Genomic DNA, 19,965 nt, shown 5'->3' with positions numbered 1-19,965 from the left:
GAAAGGACTGTATCGAACGCAATTAATAGCAAGACAGCAGAAAACTGGTGAAAATCTAGAAGAGTTTGAAACCGAAATTCGTCGCCTTGTGCATCTGGCTTACCCAGCCGTCCCGGATGAAATCCAAGAAGAACTTGTGGCACAGTATTTTGTAGATGGGATTCGAGATCCGGAGGTAAAGAAATGGCTGAAGATGTTCAAAGGGAGCAACAACAGCGAATTACTGATTCGAGCGCTGGAAATTGAAGCTGCGTGCAATGATTTAAAGCCAGAGCCTATTCAAGAGGAAAGAGTACCGCCAGCCGATCATGTTGCTACATTAATAGATGAAATTAAAGCAATGGTAGGCCAATTAGTGCAACAAATGGCAGCATCAGGAAATAGTCAGTCCACACAATTAGAACGATCACGCCCGATCACGAGAGTGGAGTGTTATCGATGCGGACGTACGGGACACATTAAAAGGAATTGCAGACAGCGGTCTTGTTCTCCAAACCCACAGTGCCGACGAAATCAGGACATTAGAACAAATCACCGGAACTCCTCTGCTAAAAGAAACATTACATGTTATATTTGTGGACGTAAAGGACATTACCAATGGAATTGCAGACAGCTGTCTCGTTTACCGACACCGCAGAACTGGCGTAACCAGGAGCAGGAAATGAAGAACCCGGAAGGACATTTACCGCGATATGTAGAGGATCGTCAAGCTTTGGATAGTGACTTAAGGTATCGGAAAGGACAAATTCATAATGGTTGGAGGATTGGTCAAATCGCGATGGTGACAGATAAAGAGGCTATAAAAAGAATGAAGAGCTGCGTTTCTAAGGAGGACATAATAAAAGGACAGCGCTCAGACTCTGATTTGAAAGTAATCAGAAGATGGTTGGAGAAGGATTTGAAACCGGATTGGCAACAGATTTCCAGATATGGACCAACAGTAAGGGGTTACTGGTTGCAGTGGAATTCGCTTCGACTGCGAGATGACTTAATTACTCGCAAGTGGGAAAGTCCAGACGGAAAACGCTTTGTTTACCAAACAATAGTGCCCAATTCCTGCAAAGAGAATGTGCTGCGACAGTCGCGGAGGAGGACACTTTGGAGTAAACCAGACTTTGGCTAGAATAAGAGATCGATTCTACTGGATTAACTTCAGAAAGGACGTTGAGGACGTTGAGCACGTTCGCAAATCGCGAAGCGTTTCGCGGTCATTCTAGAACGTGGTTTGTGAATATAAAAGAAGCGGCGTCGACGAGAGAGTAGTGGTAGTGTAGTAGTGAATTTGGGGAACGCGGTAAAGTTTAAATAGCGGAGTAATTGTGGATTTGTAGTAGTGTTTTTAGTAGCTGTGTTAATTATTGTACGGAGTGTTTTAAAGTGTAAATAAAGTTATTAATTGTTGAGTTAAATTGACTTTGTGTGAACCCACGGGAAAATCGTAACAATATCTAAAGTGGAACTGGGCTGGACATGTCGCAAGAATGACCAACGAAAGATGGACCAAAAAGATCATAGAGTGGAGACCTAGGCAAGATGCGTTCAGGAACAGAGGTCGTCCGCCGACCCGGTGGACGGATGACATAAAAAGAGTAGCACCAAATTGGATCCAGGATGCCCAGGATCGAAATAAATGGAGATCGTTAACGGAGGCCTATGTTCAGCAGTGGACGAGACAGGCTGTTTGATGATGATGATTTTTTTTGTTAATTTGAGTTGTATGTACTTACATTTTTACTGTTTTAAAAATAAAAATAAATATTCCCGATTTTCTTAATAATTTTTTGCGATATTTTTTGTTTATGTTGATTTCAGGTACCTAAGTATAATAAATGTTGATTACTGTTTAGTTTATTTATTGACTTGATCTTGTGTTTCATAAACTCTAAAACTTGTCTCTTTTTTTATGCGCTTAAGGACCTATAAATTTCGTATTTCTTTTTTTTTACCTTTTTTTCCGCGACAATACGGCACACTGTCTATCATAAGGGACACCTAGAACTGCGTGCGCAATAGCGACAGTACCATTCAAAGTGTCGACCTAGCAGCATCAAGCTAAAAGCGTACTCAACTTGTCACGTCTTTTTTTGACTTTTTTTCGTATTACCGCGACTCGCGAGTGTTACTCACTCCAGTCCATCCAAGCCGACGAATCCACATTTCTTAACGAGAGCGCTCTCCTTCAAGCCAGGAAGTTTTAGACAGGTGAGTCCCGTTCAGAAAGGTGATGCGCCGTTTTCGAATTTTAATTATATTATTTTTCGATAAAACCTAAACCAGCAAATTTTACTGGTCTTCAACGACAATAAAAAATATAATTCGGCTGCGCCTCACACGAGAATTTGTCACGCGCGCACGGAAAAATCCTCATTTCTGTACTGGTAATGAAATATACTATTTCAATCCGCCTTTGTAGTTATGAAATAAAAAAAAATTGTGGGACAGGCCCATTCAACTAACCTTCTCCTTAGCATCGTGCACTAGAGTACTATTACTCCTCGCTTTGTCCCACAGGTTTTTCAGCTCGGCCTCAGTGTTCAACACCCTGTCGTACATAAACCCGGCCTCGTCCTTTAAAAAGGTCGTGTTCTTCCTCAAATCTTCCGCCTCACTTTTGATTTGTTGCGTTTTTCTCGACGCCTCGTCCGCCAAACGATTGGCCTCGTTCGCCTTTTCCAGCGCCATTCCCACGTTGTCTTTGGCGTTCTGGATGACGTCGCCAGCTTCACGGCTATCCGAGATGGTTTCTCGAAGAGTCGCTTGCACGTCTGGAATGCTTCTTAACGCTTCCTCGGCCAGGTCTTTGGACTGTTGCATTTCCGTGTCGAACGCCGTGATCAATTCGTAGTTTCCTTCAGCTCGTTGCAGAATGTCATTCCAAAGTTTAATGGCTTGGCCGGCTTGCGCGTCGCAGAAATCCAAGTCGTTTTTTAGGTCTTCGATGTCTTCTTGTTGTTCCAAGCCGGTTTCTAATAAATCGCGTCCGGCTAGTTGTTTCTCCTCTACGTTACTACGAAGACTTTCAGCTTCTCGCGTTAATTCCTTGGAGCGGTCGTTCAGTCTGGAAGCTTCCTCCTCCAGTTGTTGCGAGTGTTTTCTGACGTCCAGGACATTTACTTGAGGTAGTATGAGGTTGTTGACTTCGTTCAGTGAGGCTAGAGCGTCGTTTTTGACTTCTCGAGCTTCGGTGCTGACATCTTCCGTCCATTCACGAGTTCGGTTCAGTTTGAACTCGGCGTTCTGAACTTCAACGTTCAATTTCCTGGCTGCTTCGCTAATGTTCTGCTGAATGGAGTTTATAGCTTTGATTTGCTCGTACGCTTCTACAGATTGGTTTTTCGCTTTTCTGGCTTCGTCTGCTGTATTTTCAGCTTTGAGATCCAGCATGTCCGCCATTTCTCTTGCTTCCTGGGCTATTTGGGTCATTTTGTCTGACTGTTGACCCACCGATTTCGACCTTTCCCAAGCTGCTTGGAATGCTTTTTTGGCTTGTTGTTCGAAACTGTCTTCGATTTCGTACAGTCTTTCCTCAATTTCGATCAGAAATTCTTCGGCATGATCCAAGTCGTGTTCGGCCCTTTTCGATTTTTCTTTAGTAGTGAAAACATTCTCATCTACTGCCTCTAACGTTCTGGCTATGTCCTTCTCCCTTTCTCCGATCTTTAAAATCTCCTAAAAATAATTAATTTACACAGTTAACAAACAGGGTGATCCAGTTTTAATGGATCACCAATTATTCGGTGTCAATAATTCACCAATCAAAAAATAAGTTGACTTGCATTATGTGATTTTTCTGAAAAACGTTTCCTAAGATACAGCCCTCCAAATTTCAATTTAAAATATCGTTTTATAGTGTAAAGACTTGTGAGAGTCCAAATTTGTACTGAATAGTCTAAAACCTTGCTATTAACTACTAGGAATAGTCTTATAATTCGTTTTCTCAGACTGCCTTCCTGGTAAAAACTAAAACCAGTCCGGAAATCAAGACAAAGATTGTATTGTACGTGAAACTCATTTTTTGCTACTAAAAATAATCTAAAAGTTGATTTCTAAGGTTAAAACTAACTTTACTAGGACTAAAGAGAGTCCAAAAGTCTATTTTCAGGACTTTAATTAGTGTACAACTCAATTTTCTGAAACAAGACTAGAAGTAAATTAAATTTTCGGACTATTTTAATTCTCAAGACTAATATCGTAGCATTTGGTACCAAATTTTTTTACTTTTATTACTGAAGAAACTTGACTTTTGGAAATAGTCTTAAACTCGATTTTTCAGTCTTAAAAAGCACTAAAAACAATCTGAATTTCTTAGAGATACTACAATTTATTGCACCTATAAGTGTAGAAATTTAATACTAAAGAAGCTAAGCATTAACCTAAAAAAACATTACAACATTTAGTACAATAAGGGAGAAAAGGGGTGTGAAAGTTTGAACTGCCAGAAAGACTGTTTGAAAGGACAGTCAAGGACAAAATTGCCTCTAAAACAAACTTGGAGTGAGAAAATGACTGTTTTAAGCACATTTTTGGAATCCTCATTAAATTTCCTATCTACTAACCTAAAAAAACACTAGCAAATCGAGTACAGTCAGAGAGAAAAACAGAGTCAAAGTTTGAACTAACAGAAACATAGTTTGAAAGGACAGTCAAGGACAAAATCGCCTGTAAAACCCATTTGTGGTGTGAAAATGACAGTTTTAAGCACATTTTTGGAATCCTCATTAAATTTCCTATCTACTAACCTAAAAAAACACTACCAAATTGAGTACAGTCAGAGAGAAAAACAGTGTCAAAGTTTGAATTAACAGAAATACAGTTTGAAAAGACAGTCAAGGACAAAATCGCCTGTAAAACCCATTTGTGGTGGGAAAATGACAGTTTTAAGCACATTTTTGGAATCCTCATTAAATTTCCTATCTACTACTCTAAAAAAACACTACCAAATTCAGTACAGTCAGAGAGAAAAACAGTGTCAAAGTTTGAACTAACAGAAACACAGTTTGAAAGGACAGTCAAGGACAAAATCGCCTGTAAAACCCATTTGTGGTGTGAAAATGACAGTTTTAAGCACATTTTTGGAATCCTCATTAAATTTCCTATCTACTACTCTAAAAAAACACTACCAAATTGAGTACAGTCAGAGAGAAAAACAGTGTCAAAGTTTGAACTAACAGAAATACTGTTTGAAAAGACAGTCAAGGACAAAATCGCCTGTAAAACCCATTTGTGGTGTGAAAATGACATTTTTAAGCACATTTTTGGAATCCTCATTAAATTTCCTATCTACTAACCTAAAAAAACACTACCAAATTGAGTACAGTCAGAGAGAAAAAAAGTGTCAAAATTTGAACTAACAGAAACATAGTTTGAAAAGACAGTCAAGCACAAAATCGCCTGTAAAACCCATTTGTGGTGTGAAAATGACAGTTTTAAGCACATTTTTGGAATCCTCATTAAATTTCCTATCCACTAACCTAAAAAAACACTACCAAATTGAGTACAGTCAGAGAGAAAAACAGTGTCAAAGTTTGAACTAACAGAAACACAGTTTGAAAGGACAGTCAAGGACGAAATCGCCTGTAAAACCCATTTGTAGTATGAAAATGACAGTTTTAAGCACATTTTTGGAATCCTCATTAAATTTCCTATCCACTAACCTAAAAAAACACTACCAAATTCAGTACAGTCAGAGAGAAAAACAGTGTCAAAGTTTGAACTAACAGAAACACAGTTTGAAAGGACAGTCAAGGACAAAATCGCCTGTAAAACCCATTTGTGGTGTGAAAATGACAGTTTTAAGCACATTTTTGGAATCCTCATTAAATTTCCTATCTACTAACCTAAAAAAACACTACCAAATTGAGTACAGTCAGAGAGAAAAACAGTGTCAAAGTTTGAATTAACAGAAATACAGTTTGAAAAGACAGTCAAGGACAAAATCGCCTGTAAAACCCATTTGTGGTGTGAAAATGACAGTTTTAAGCACATTTTTGGAATCCTCATTAAATTTCCTATCCACTAACCTAAAAAAACACTACCAAATTGAGTACAGTCAGAGAGAAAAACAGTGTCAAAGTTTGAACTAACAGAAACACAGTTTGAAAGGACAGTCAAGGACAAAATCGCCTGTAAAACCCATTTGTGGTGTGAAAATGACAGTTTTAAGCACATTTTTGGAATCCTCATTAAATTTCCTATCTACTACTCTAAAAAAACACTACCAAATTGAGTACAGTCAGAGAGAAAAACAGTGTCAAAGTTTGAACTAACAGAAATACTGTTTGAAAAGACAGTCAAGGACAAAATCGCCTGTAAAACCCATTTGTGGTGTGAAAATGACATTTTTAAGCACATTTTTGGAATCCTCATTAAATTTCCTATCTACTAACCTAAAAAAACACTACCAAATTGAGTACAGTCAGAGAGAAAAAAAGTGTCAAAATTTGAACTAACAGAAACATAGTTTGAAAAGACAGTCAAGCACAAAATCGCCTGTAAAACCCATTTGTGGTGTGAAAATGACAGTTTTAAGCACATTTTTGGAATCCTCATTAAATTTCCTATCCACTAACCTAAAAAAACACTACCAAATTGAGTACAGTCAGAGAGAAAAACAGTGTCAAAGTTTGAACTAACAGAAACACAGTTTGAAAGGACAGTCAAGGACGAAATCGCCTGTAAAACCCATTTGTAGTATGAAAATGACAGTTTTAAGCACATTTTTGGAATCCTCATTAAATTTCCTATCCACTAACCTAAAAAAACACTACCAAATTCAGTACAGTCAGAGAGAAAAACAGTGTCAAAGTTTGAACTAACAGAAACACAGTTTGAAAGGACAGTCAAGGACAAAATCGCCTGTAAAACCCATTTGTGGTGTGAAAATGACAGTTTTAAGCACATTTTTGGAATCCTCATTAAATTTCCTATCTACTAACCTAAAAAAACACTACCAAATTGAGTACAGTCAGAGAGAAAAACAGTGTCAAAGTTTGAATTAACAGAAATACAGTTTGAAAAGACAGTCAAGGACAAAATCGCCTGTAAAACCCATTTGTGGTGTGAAAATGACAGTTTTAAGCACATTTTTGGAATCCTCATTAAATTTCCTATCCACTAACCTAAAAAAACACTACCAAATTGAGTACAGTCAGAGAGAAAAACAGTGTCAAAGTTTGAACTAACAGAAACACAGTTTGAAAGGACAGTCAAGGACAAAATCGCCTGTAAAACCCATTTGTGGTGTGAAAATGACAGTTTTAAGCACATTTTTGGAATCCTCATTAAATTTCCTATCCACTAACCTAAAAAAACACTACCAAATTCAGTACAGTCAGAGAGAAAAACAGTGTCAAAGTTTGAACTAACAGAAACACAGTTTGAAAGGACAGTCAAGGACAAAATCGCCTGTAAAACCCATTTGTGGTGTGAAAATGACAGTTTTAAGCACATTTTTGGAATCCTTATTAAATTTCCTATCCAATAGCCTAAAAAAACACTAAAAAATCGAGTATAGTCAGTTAGAAAAACAGTGTCAAAATTTGAACTGCTAGAAACACAGTTTGAAAGGACAGTCAAGGACGAAATCGCCTGTAAAACCCATTTGTAGTATGAAAATGACAGTTTTAAGCACATTTTTGGAATCCTCATTAAATTTCCTATCCACTAACCTAAAAAAACACTACCAAATTCAGTACAGTCAGAGAGAAAAACAGTGTCAAAGTTTGAACTAACAGAAACACAGTTTGAAAGGACAGTCAAGGACAAAATCGCCTGTAAAATCCACTTGTATTAACACTATTCCGTCAACCATTCCGCAGCTGTGTCACTCGTCACATGTGAACGACAAGGAGTTTTCCGTGCGTAAAAAGCATTCATTCCGCACGTTCCGCATCCCGCGCTCCGTTATAATTCCGGATACATGAGAACCGAGCTTTACGCTATGCTGACGACACAGTTATAATAGCGGATAGCCAGGAAGCACTACAACGTCTCATCATAAAGATATCTACCGAAGGTGAACGACTCGGCCTAAGAATTAACATAGACAAAACGAAGGTGATGATGGTTAGCAGAACATCAAATGTGAACCTGAACATCACAGTGAACGGTAAGAAAATCCAACAAGTATCAAAGTTTAGATATCTGGGAAGCTGGTTAACTGAAGACTTGGACCCAGACGTAGAGATACGAAGCAGAATTGAACAAGCCAGGGTAACATTTATGAATATGAGAGCACTTCTCAGCAACAACAGCCTTAATTTGGCATTACGGTACCGTTTTGTAAAATGCTACATTTACTCTGTTCTGCTGTACGGAGTGGAGACATGGACAATATTTCCAAAGTGTCATATGCCTCTAAATACTTCTGCAAACCTCCCAGAAATTGCCAGAAACCTCTACAAGTCTCTTTAACTTTACAAAAATGTTTCCAAAGTATCAAAGGCTTCTAAATACCACTGAAAACTTACCAGAAATTGCCAGAAGCCTTTACAGGTTTCTTTAACTTTACAAACATGTTTTCAAGTGTCAAAGGCTTTTAAATACTACTAAAAACCTTACAGACTTTGCCAGAAACCTCTACAAGTCTCTTTAATCTTACAAAAATATTTACAAAGTGTCAGATGCTTCTAAATACTTCTGCAAACCTCCCAGAAATTGCCAATTGAAAAAGGCCAATGTCATGAACCGACCAGAGGCGTTTGAAATGTGGGTGCTGAGAAGAATGTTGAAGATTCCGTGGACGGAACACGCAACGAACGAGGAAGTACTAAACAGAATGGGTATAGAAAGAGAACTGCTGCAGACAGTAAAAAGAAGAAGAGCCGCATACCTCGGTCATATATTCAGAAATTCCAAGTACCAGTTCCTACAGTTGATTATGGAGGGAAAAATCGAAGGAAGGAGAGGCATCGGGAGAAAGAAATTTTCGTGGCTGAAGAACATAAGAGACTGGACAAACCTCGATGCCCACGCACTTTTTAGAATCGCACAAGATCGTAGCGAGTATGCCAGAATAGTCGCCAACATTCATTAATGGATACGGCACCTTAAGAAGAAGAAGAAGAAGAAACTTCTTAAGTGAATTTTCCGTTTCCAAGACAATTTTTAAGTTGGGTTGGGTTAGTTTTGGGTTTTTGACCGTAATAACGTGTAATAAAGTGCTTGTTCCAAATTTGATCAATATTGCTCCAACGGTTTGACAGTTATGACAAAAAAAAAAACGATTTTTTAAACAGAAATTTGAATGGCTGTATTTTCCTTAGGAAGCACTTTTCAGGAAAATGACATAATGAATGTCAACATATTTTATAATTGGCTATGGAATGGTGAATTATTGACATTTAAAACTGGACCACCCTGTCTAATGTAAAAAGTTAATTACCTCAAATATACTATGTTCTCCAGTAGCCTTCTTGGCGTCATCGTAAAAATCATCAATATCATTTTCCAATTTCCCCAGCTCGTCCGGAAACTCGTCGTCCTTGATCACAGTGGGCTGATGCTCCACCTCGCTGAGGATGTCTCCGAGTCGTTGCAGCTTCCTCGTGTGGTTCTTGTAGGCGTCCTGCACCAGATTGTAACAGTCCGGACAATCTTAATATTAACATTTGTTTAGCTGAATTGTCGGGCCAATGTCGGTGGGGTATTACCGATGCATCCTTTCTGTCTGTTGTACTTGTTCTCCTTGCATTGGTCGCACGTGCGCCCTTCCACGTTGTCCAAGCACGGACACTGACCGGACGAATCGCATTGCAAGTCTTTGGATCCGATTTTGTCGCATTCGCACTCTTTACAACCGCCAAGCGAAAAACCGTACTTACGAGCCTCGCAATGATCGCAACGTAAACTAGAAAAAAAATCGTAAAAAGTTATGTTTATTAGAGGCATTTCCCGTAGTTTTGTTAACAAAAAAAAACGGGTAATAGACACAAAAAGAAATCTTATTAATCGAAACACGACATGTCCCATCCAGTCATACTATGCTAGTTCATTGATCTGGATTACGAGAAGTTTCAAAAATTTGTCTTAAAACTGTCATTTTCTCACTCCAAGTGGGTTTTAGAGGCAATTTTGTCCTTGACTATCCCTTCAAACTGTCTTTCTGGCAGTTCAAACTTTCACACCGCTTTTCTCCCTTATTGTACTAAATGTTGTAATAGTTTTTTAGGTTATTGGAGAGGCAATTTAATGAGGATTCTAAAAATGTGCTTAAAACAGTCATTTTCTCACTCCAAGTTTGTTTTAGAGGCAATTTTGTCCTTGACTGTCCTTTCAAACTGTCTTTCTGGCAGTTCAAACTTTGACACGCTTTTCTTTTTGACTGTACTAAATTTTGTAATGTTTTTTTAGGTTATTGGATAGGAAATTTAATAAGGATTTCAAAAATGTGCTTAAAATAGTCATTTTCTCACTCCAAGTGGGTTTTAGAGGCGATTATGTCCTTGACTGTCTTTCAAAACTATGTTTCTAACAGTTCAAATTTTGACACGCTTTTCTTTTTGACTGTACTAAATTTTGTAATGTTTTTTTAGGTTACTGGATAGGAAATTTAATAAGGATTTCAAAAATGTGCTTCAAACAGTCATTTTCTCACTCCAAGTGGGTTTTAGAGGCGATTATGTCCTTGACTGTCTTTCAAAACTATGTTTCTAACAGTTCAAATTTTGACACGCTTTTCTTTTTGACTATACTAAATTTTGTAATGTTTTTTTTAGGTTACTGGATAGGAAATTTAATGAGGATTCTAAAAATGTGCTTAAAACAGTCATTTTCTCACTCCAAGTTTGTTTTATAGGCAATTTTGTCCTTGACTGTCCTTTCAAACTGTCTTTCTGGCAGTTCAAACTTTGACACGCTTTTCTTTTTAACTGTACTAAATTTTGTAATGTTTTTTTAGGTTATTGGATAGGAAATTTAATAAGGATTTCAAAAATGTGCTTAAAATAGTCATTTTCTCACTCCGTGGGTTTTAGAGGCAATTTTGTCCTTGACTATCCTTTCAAACTGTCTTTCTGGCAGTTCACACTTTCACACCGCTTTTCTCCCTTATTGTACTAAATGTTGTAATAGTTTTTTAGGTTATTGGATAGGCAATTTAATGAGGATTTCAAAAATATGCTTCAAACAGTCATTTTCTCACTCCAAGTGGGTTTTTGAAGCAATTATGTCCTTGACTATCTTTCAAAACTATGTTTCTGACAGTTCAAACTTTCACACGCTTTTCTTTTTGACTGTACTAAATTTTGTAATGTTTTTTTAGGTTATTGGGTAGGAAATTTAATAAGGATTTCAAAAATGTGCTTAAAATAGTCATTTTCTCACTCCAAGTGAGTTTTAGAGGCAATTTTGTCCTTGACTGTCCTTTCAAACTGTCTTTCTGGCAGTTCAAACTTTGACACGCTTTTCTTTTTGACTGTACTAAATTTTGTAATGTTTTTTTAGGTTACTGGATAGGAAATTTAATGAGGATTCTAAAAATGTGCTTAAAACAGTCATTTTCTCACTCCAAGTGGGTTTTAGAGGCAATTTTGTCCTTGACTATCCTTTCAAACTGTCTTTCTGGCAGTTCAAACTTTCACACCGCTTTTCTCCCTTATTGTACTAAATGTTGTAATAGTTTTTGAGGTTATTGGATAGGCAATTTAATGAGGATTTCAAAAATATGCTTCAAACAGTCATTTTCTCACTCCAAGTGGGTTTTTGAAGCGATTATGTCCTTGACTATCTTTCAAAACTATGTTTCTGACAGTTCAAACTTTCACACGCTTTTCTTTTTGACTGTACTAAATTTTGTAATGTTTTTTTAGGTTATTGGGTAGGAAATTTAATGAGGATTCCAAAAATGTGCTTAAAACAGTCATTTTCTCACTCCAAGTGGGTTTTAGAGGCGATTATGTCCTTGAGTGTCTTTCAAAACTATGTTTCTAACAGTTCAAACTTTGACACGCTTTTCTTTTTGACTGTACTAAATTTTGTAATGTTTTTTTAGGTTATTGGATAGGAAATTTAATAAGGATTTCAAAAATGTGCTTAAAATAGTCATTTTCTCACTCCAAGTGGGTTTTAGAGGCAATTTTGTCCTTGACTATCCCTTCAAACTGTCTTTCTGGCAGTTCAAACTTTCACACCGCTTTTCTCCCTTATTGTACTAAATTTTGTAATAGTTTTTTAGGTTATTGGATAGGCAATTTAATGAGGATTTCAAAAATGTGCTTTAAACAGTCATTTTCTCACTCCAAGTGGGTTTTTGAAGCAATTATGTCCTTGACTATCTTTCAAAACTATGTTTCTGACAGTTCAAACTTTCTCACGCTTTTCTTTTTGACTGTACTAAATTTTGTAATGTTTTTTTAGGTTAATGGATAGGAAATTTAATGAGGATTCCAAAAATGTGCTTAAAACAGTCATTTTCTCACTCCAAGTGGGTTTTAGAGGCGATTATGTCCTTGAGTGTCTTTCAAAACTATGTTTCTAACAGTTCAAACTTTGACACGCTTTTCTTTTTGACTGTACTAAATTTTGTAATGTTTTTTTAGGTTATTGGGTAGGAAATTTAATGAGGATTTTAAAAATGTGCTTAAAACAGTCATTTTCTCACTCCAAGTTTGTTTTAGAGGCAATTTTGTCCTTGACTGTCCTTTCAAACTGTCTTTCTGGCAGTTCAAACTTTCACACCGCTTTTCTCCCTTATTGTACTAAATGTTGTAATGTTTTTTTAGGTTCATGGATAGGCAATTTAATGAGGATTTCAAAAATATGCTTCAAACAGTCATTTTCTCACTCCAAGTGGGTTTTTGAATCGATTATGTCCTTGACTATCTTTCAAAACTATGTTTCTGACAGTTCAAACTTTCACACGCTTTTCTTTTTGACTGTACTAAATTTTGTAATGTTTTTTTAGGTTATTGGATAGGCAATTTAATGAGGATTTCAAAAATGTGCTTAAAACAGTCATTTTCTCACTTCAAGTGGGTTTTAGAGGCGATTTTGTCCTTGACTATCTTTCAAAACTATGTTTCTGACAGTTCAAACTTTGACACGCTTTTCTTTTTGACTGTATTAAATTTTGTAATGTATTTTTAGGTTATTGGATAGGAAATTCAATGAGGATTCTAAAAATGTGCTTAACACCTCTTTTTTTCTTCTTGCAAGTGGGTTCAACAAGCGATTTTCTCTTTGACTGTCCTTTCAAACAGTGTTTCCGGTAGTTCAAACTTTGACACGCTTGTCTTGTTGTTTGGCAAACCAAGAAACATATAGGCCTCCTGTATGGGCCCGTCACGTCCCGGTTGTTGGTAGCTGCACCAGTCCAGTCGACTTTATAAAGCCAACCAGTCTGCTAGGTCCTAGCTCCTTGAATTCCCTGGGCGTCATTATTGACCGTCCCAGGAATGCTGTCCGCGAACGAGTGAAGGCTGGACACCACATTAAGATGTGTCCTGCCGACTCTTCTTCTTCCAAGCATCCTCGACAAGTAGGATCTTCGGTTATACCCATCAAGTACTGGATGCCGTCTCAGCTGGCAGTGGCCAGTCACCGTCCTTAAGTTCTCTCTGCTTAGTTCCAGCAGGTGTTTCGTATTTTTGACTGAGGGGCCAGTGATGAGTTCTTTGGCCTGCCTCATATCTGTGGCGGATTTTAGCGACTGGATCACCCTGCTATTGGCGATCCCCACAGTCGGCTCTGGATCAACAGGCACTTTCTGAGTGCCCAGTTTTGCCAGTTGATCCGCTTCTTCATGTCCCGGAACCCACACGAGACGTATGTCGTTCTTTTGGGCCAGCCAGGGTTGTTTTGCACTCCAGAACCAATTTGGAGTGCACTACCTCAGCACTGCTTGCCATGGTGGCTTATTTGTAAGATTAACTATAGAGATACTTCCATTGTATAGTAAACGGCGTAAAAGTTGAGGAGTTTTTAAAATGGTTGATATTTACTGATAAGATATCAAAATACGGTTTTTGCCATTAATTTTTTCCCGAAAATCGACCTCTAGAGACATGTATACTAGTATTTTTCTATCTAGCCGAGAACTGGGGTTTTCCTGTCAAAACACTCTAAATCCGGACACCCCGTATATTTGGATATTTACGAGTCACTTTATGAAATATACCAATTTAGCAAAAAATGTGCAACTATAAATTGAGAAAATGTCCAGTTTAAGGACAAATCAATCAATTTCAGATGTCAATTTGACAAACAAAACCTAATACTCACCCAGTTACTCCTTGACGACAAAAACACTGTCCAGTGTACGCGTCGCAAGTTTGATTGAATGCACCGATAGGATCGCAGTTGCAACTTTGACAGCCTTCACCGCTCGCTAGATTAAAGTACCCGTTCTCGCACTTGTCACAATTGGAGCCAATCACGTGGCTTTTACACTGACAGCTGCCAGTCGATTGGTCGCAGATCGGTTCCCCGTCCGAGTCGTCGGTGCCTTCCGGGTTGCACTGACACTTCTGGCAATCCCCTTTGGGGAGCACCAGAGCGTTTCCAAAGTATCCTGTCCAATTTTGTTAATTAGAGAGACCGAGAGAGAGAATGACGTCATCTTGTTACATCTTTGTTTCTCTCATATCAAACATATGAAATAAACAATTTTGTCATCTTGTCTAATGTGGACATTTGTGAAATCGAATTTTCTATTAAGTTTAGTTAAGTTAAATTAATGCTTATCGCGCATGGCCTAGATAGGATTTGGACAACAGACAAAACTACAGGTAAAACTTGGCAGATGGCTATTTCGTACCCTGAAGCTTAAGTAGGTTTACCAATTCGGTCTAAAAAGTGATTTTTTAGAAGATTTTATCTTTCCACACTCTCTGTATACAGGATAATTCCGTCCGTCATGTTTTTTGATATCTTTTATAGTTTTCGAGATATCCGCTCATGAAAGTTTGTAATTTTATAATTTTTTGTTGTTTTTTGATCCCGAATAACTAAATACTGGCCATAGGGTTGTAGAGCATGAAAATCTCTATCTCAATAATGTATACTTCTTTGCTACTTCATCTATTGTCTCCTTGAAATGTTAAAGCAGTTTCAGTCGTCTTCTCCATCGGACCCCTGTAAAGAAACGGTCACAGGATCCTCCTGATTATCTTCATTTTCGGAGTCAACTTGAGGGACCCCATTCAGGCAGTTCCCCTGGCAATTTTGGCATGCTTGGGAACACTTGAGGCTTGCTTTTTTGCAGCCACGCGCCGACACAGTCTTTCGTGCAACGGCAGAAAATCATTTTAAGAATATCGTCCGGTGCAGCTGCTAACTCACTGTGCACTTGTTCTCAATCTTCCACCCATACAGCTAAGGAGGCAGGTCATTTCCTAGCCACAGCTGAACTTGATGGAATGTTCTGAGGGAATGCTGTTTTATTGCTCCTTCGGTGGGAGGCAAACAAGAAGTAAGGCATTCAGGGAGACCTCTCGCTGGAGCTCCATACCACTTTGACATACAGGTTTCACCTGCCTTTTCTACTTGGGCGATGGTAGAGGAAGGATCTGCTGACGCTTTCTGGATCTCTGGCGACTTCAGATACAACTTCGCAAATGCGACCTCGCTTTTTCGAAATGCGAAAGATGTTCATCCAGTAAATGCATGCAAAAACAGCATTGAAACCTTGGGGCCGAAGCTCTTGAGACGAGAATAAGGAATCTCTCATCTTTCCACGTCCAGGCATCTTCTCCCACAATGCAGACAGCTGTCGTTTCCGACATTTCCACAGCCGTATCCACAATCAGTACGTCCGCATCACTTTCTGCTTGAAGGGTCCCAATCCCATCGTTCTCAAGCTTCACCTTAAGCATGTTGATGAGTCTACTTTAAATGATAGTATCATTTCTGGCATCCAGTTGACTATACTGGAATCAAGGTTTTGTTATTTGGTTATCAAGCCCTATAGATTGAGAGGATTGGGATTGATAAACAAAAAAACAAAACCTCACCATTTTTGAGTCTGCTTTTGTTGAACTGATTCGACAGAAAATCTTCTTGTTTGACTTGTTTATCTCGGTGTCTTCGCTGAAATAGATGTCTGCAGACTTCCTGAGTCGATAGCGCCTTTGCTGCTTTGTGCTTGAGATGAATGACGAATAACCGTCAAAGACTACACAGTACATCTCTTTCCCTGGTAATTCTTCGTGATAAAGTGGATGTAGCTCTTGCAGATTGTCGATATCTTTGCACCTCTTTGCCAAATTACTTTATGAAGGAGAAGCATTACGTCAAATACGATTTGTAGCTGTGCGACATGTACATCCTTGGTCGTAATGTTGAATAGTTTGTACAGCGCTGATATACGTCGGAATAGCAAGAATGGTTCCGCAGCATTCTTTTCGTCGTTGATTTGCACCGATCACTGTTGAAAGAGGAAGAGCTCGGTCTTTTCGAGTCAATTTGATGTTAGAAAATGTTGAATTGACCATTTTAGCCATTACTTGCTTACCAACACACACATTCAGCTTTTCGGGGCATTGTTAAAGAGTTATCCGGTCAAAAAGAGCGATAATGTGAAGAAAAAAATGTTTCAAAGTTACACAGTTTCAAGAGCGGATATCTCGAAAACTTTACAAGATATCAAAAAAACTTGACGGAATAAAACTTGTAGCAAATTTAAGCAGCTTTCAATTTGTTTAGAGAGGTCTTGTCGGTAGGACACATAGTTAGTACATTTTCACACTTTTCCTCACATATCTACCATTATCCTAAACTAATAAAGGCAGTTGAAGATGATTTTCAAAATATTCCTACAAAAACCTCAAAAAATCAGTTTTTTTAAGGTCAACCGGTGAGTTGTACGGAAAAATGTTATATTCAATAAAAAAGAAATTTAGCAAAATGTCCGTAAAAAGGTAGTCAAATTTGACGTCCTCTAGCGGCCAAACGGGGCAACTTAACAGTGCGCGCTCAACGTCACGTGACAGCTCCATTCATTAGCTACCTACGATCATACGATATGTCCACGGAATGTTTCAAATAATCAATTCATTTTTGGAAAAGTGCACAGTGCAGTGACATTTTCTTTTGACAACAACACTAACAAAAAACAAAATTACAACACAAAATAATGTGCGGTACCAACCTGGTAGACAAGTTTGACAGTTTTCACCTCCAGTATTGTAAATGCACCGCAAACACTCTCCAGTTGTCGTATTGCAGTTTCCTATGGCGTTCGGATCGATATTCTGATTGCACTCGCACTGTTGGCACCCGCTACGAGCACCCAATTTCCCTGAAGGGTCGCCAAAGAACCCGTCAGAGCAACTGTCGCACTTCAACCCTGAATATCCCAGAGGACACTCGGTGCACATCGTTACGTTATCGTCGATTTGGATGCAAGCGCCCCCTTCGGGACAATCGCAAGGTTGGCAATCTTCGGGAGTTCCTACGAAACCACCACACTTGGTTATAACTTTGTACAGGGTGTCAGGGATTTAGAGTGTTTTGAAAAAAATGTCAATTATAGAGAAAACGGAGGACAGTAGCAAAAAACCAAGCACGCCACTGAAATCACATCGAAAAAGTGTCTTAGGAATGTTTGTGTTTCAGTTCGATATTTTAATTAAGTTGCGAAATTTGAAAAACGCCCTCTAGCGCCGCGAACTGACCAGATATCAAAATAACGGTTTTTGCCATTATTATCTAGCCGGGAAATGGGATTTTCCTGTCAAAACACTCTAAATCCGGACACCCTGTATATAGAATTTGTAGTAGAATCCAACAATGCAAAAATATACAGGGAGTTTCATTTAAAATAAGCGTGTTGGTATCTACTAAGCATCCCTATCGTAATAGTATATTCTAACCTTGGGACTAAAGTGGTTCTTTTAATAATTAAAAGACACTTTAGTCACGAGGTTTAAATACTATTTTATGCACTTTAGAATGCGAGAAACTAAAAATAAGAAAAATTACAAAACTAACAATGGTTACAACGGTACTCTCGTATTACTGATAGTTGTTATTGATTGTTGTTGGCATGGTGGATTCACTTAAAATTTATTGTGCCCTGGAAGTGTTGCTATGGCACAAAACAAATGTCAATCAGTTGTTATCAAACGGTGAGTCCAGAAAAATCGTATTTTTTGAAAATGAACATTGAAGAGGCCGCCCAAGAGGCCTTCTTCCAGAAAAATCTCGCGAGGCTCACAAAAAACAGTTTCTTGTTTACCAAAAATGGTGCGTTGAACAGAATGCAGAGAATTTTACGGATGAAAAGGTGCTCCTGGCTTACTTCCTGCAGAAGTCTAAGAAGCTCAAGGCATCTTCTCTATGGAGCCAATATTCCATGATCAAAGCCACTATAATATCTGAAGCAAACGTCGACATCAGCAAATACAGTAAACTCCAGGCATTTCTAAAGAGACAGAATGACCATTATAAGCCGAAGAAGTTGGATTTCGACCATATAAGAGATTTTCCTCAAAATTCTCCAGATGAACAATATCTAGCCCAAAAGGTAAGATTATTTTCTTTACTTTGAATATTTTCCTGATAGTACTACTATTGATTATTTTTGTCTACAAAATGTACTGACAGGAGACAATTTTGTTGCAGGTGGTGCTGATTATGGGAGTCGCTGGAGCATGTCGAGGAAAGGAGCTCTGCCAGCTAGACTGCAACGATGTCTCGGATCATAAAAGCTTTTTTCTGGTAAATCTACGGGGTACAAAATCAGGAAAGGATCGCTTGTTTGTGATAAAAACGTCTGGCGAAAACTCTACGAATGTAGTGGAATTAGTGAGAAAGTATATTGGTCTACAAAGCATACACGATTTTTTGTGTCTTACAAAAAATACATTTGGACAGCTACCAAGGAGAATTGCTACTTGAGACTACCAAACGCAAACGTATATACTGGGCATTGTTTTCGCAGATCATCAGCTTCTTTACTTGCCGACTCTGGATCAACCATAGATATGTTGAAAAGACATGGTGGCTGGAAAAGCAGTTCTGTTGCTGAAGGTTATGTTGAAAATTCATTGTATCAAAAGAAGAATGTTGCCGATCAAATATTCACCAATGTCTTCTCCGATGTTGATATGGCATCAGCATCAACCATAGAAAGATCAATTTCAGAAAATGAGACAACGGCAACTGCTACGTATGTGCAGAATATGTTTACTACTAAAAATGTTGCTTCCAATTGTCCACCCTTCGTTAGCCTTGCAAACTGCACCAAAGTCAATATAAATGTAAATATATATAATAATAAGAACTAGATTTAAGTTATTAGTTTATGTTAATTATCCTTTTTCGTCCTTACACTTTAACAAATAAATAAAATTTCAATAAAATCATTGTTTAATTTGGAAGAATTTACTTTAAATCCCCCAGGGATTAAAATTACTTTTAATCCCTAAAGTGCATAATTTTTTTTAAAAGCTCTAGTGAATAAAAAATTATTTAAATCGTTGCTAAGCGTTGAATAATTGACTAGTAATAGGACGAAATTTAATAAAACTAAATAGTTTAGTCACAATCTTCAGTGTCGAATAACGTGAATAACCCTGTATATTTTTACTACGAATGACCGCAAAGAAGCTACTTTGCCCACACTTTTACATATGCAAAGTACCATTTTCCCAGAAAATTGCCAATAAAAGTTTAAAATTAAAAACAAAATGTATAGTTATTTCATTTGTAGAAATAATATTGTTCCTAACACCTTAAAGCTTATCCGAACTCCGCTTCGCGTCGTTTGTCTTAGCTACTTTTACGTGCGGCAAAACATAATTTTGCGCACTGATTAGGAAAAGTACACTATTTCCTTAACATAGCAACATGTGCAGGTCAAAATTAACGTTTCTAAATTAACGTCATGTGTCCAAAGAAATTTAGATTTTTTCCGAAAATGGATACAACAATCCTGACGTAAGCCATATCAACAGGATTACTGTTCTCGCGGAGTGAGTTTACCCGTGCGTCACAAAGGCTACGTCATTTATAATCATATGAATCAAA

The 19,965-nt window shown here is 37.9% G+C and overlaps 1 protein-coding gene across 2 annotated transcripts in view; it reads right to left on the bottom strand.

Annotated features, from left to right (window-relative positions):
• LOC145731083 (laminin subunit gamma-1-like) overlaps positions 1 to 19,965 on the bottom strand; it is a 38,562-nt gene that overhangs the window by 10,937 nt on the left and 7,660 nt on the right. For both annotated transcript variants that reach the window (XM_081982672.1, XM_081982673.1), the window contains exons 2-6: positions 17,084 to 17,386; positions 14,218 to 14,506; positions 9,651 to 9,847; positions 9,383 to 9,594; positions 2,458 to 3,669 (exon numbers count right to left, since the gene is read on the bottom strand). In XM_081982672.1, the coding sequence (XP_081838798.1) occupies positions 2,458 to 3,669; positions 9,383 to 9,594; positions 9,651 to 9,847; positions 14,218 to 14,506; positions 17,084 to 17,312 (2,139 nt within the window). In that variant the 5' untranslated portion in view covers positions 17,313 to 17,386. The remainder of the gene's footprint in view (positions 1 to 2,457; positions 3,670 to 9,382; positions 9,595 to 9,650; positions 9,848 to 14,217; positions 14,507 to 17,083; positions 17,387 to 19,965) is intronic.

This window comes from Ips typographus, linkage group LG6 (assembly GCF_016097725.1).
Source record: "Ips typographus isolate SLU linkage group LG6, UJ_Ityp_2.0, whole genome shotgun sequence".
Classification (NCBI taxonomy): Eukaryota; Metazoa; Arthropoda; class Insecta; order Coleoptera; family Curculionidae; genus Ips; species Ips typographus.
This window is presented reverse-complemented; position numbering and strand designations above follow the sequence as displayed.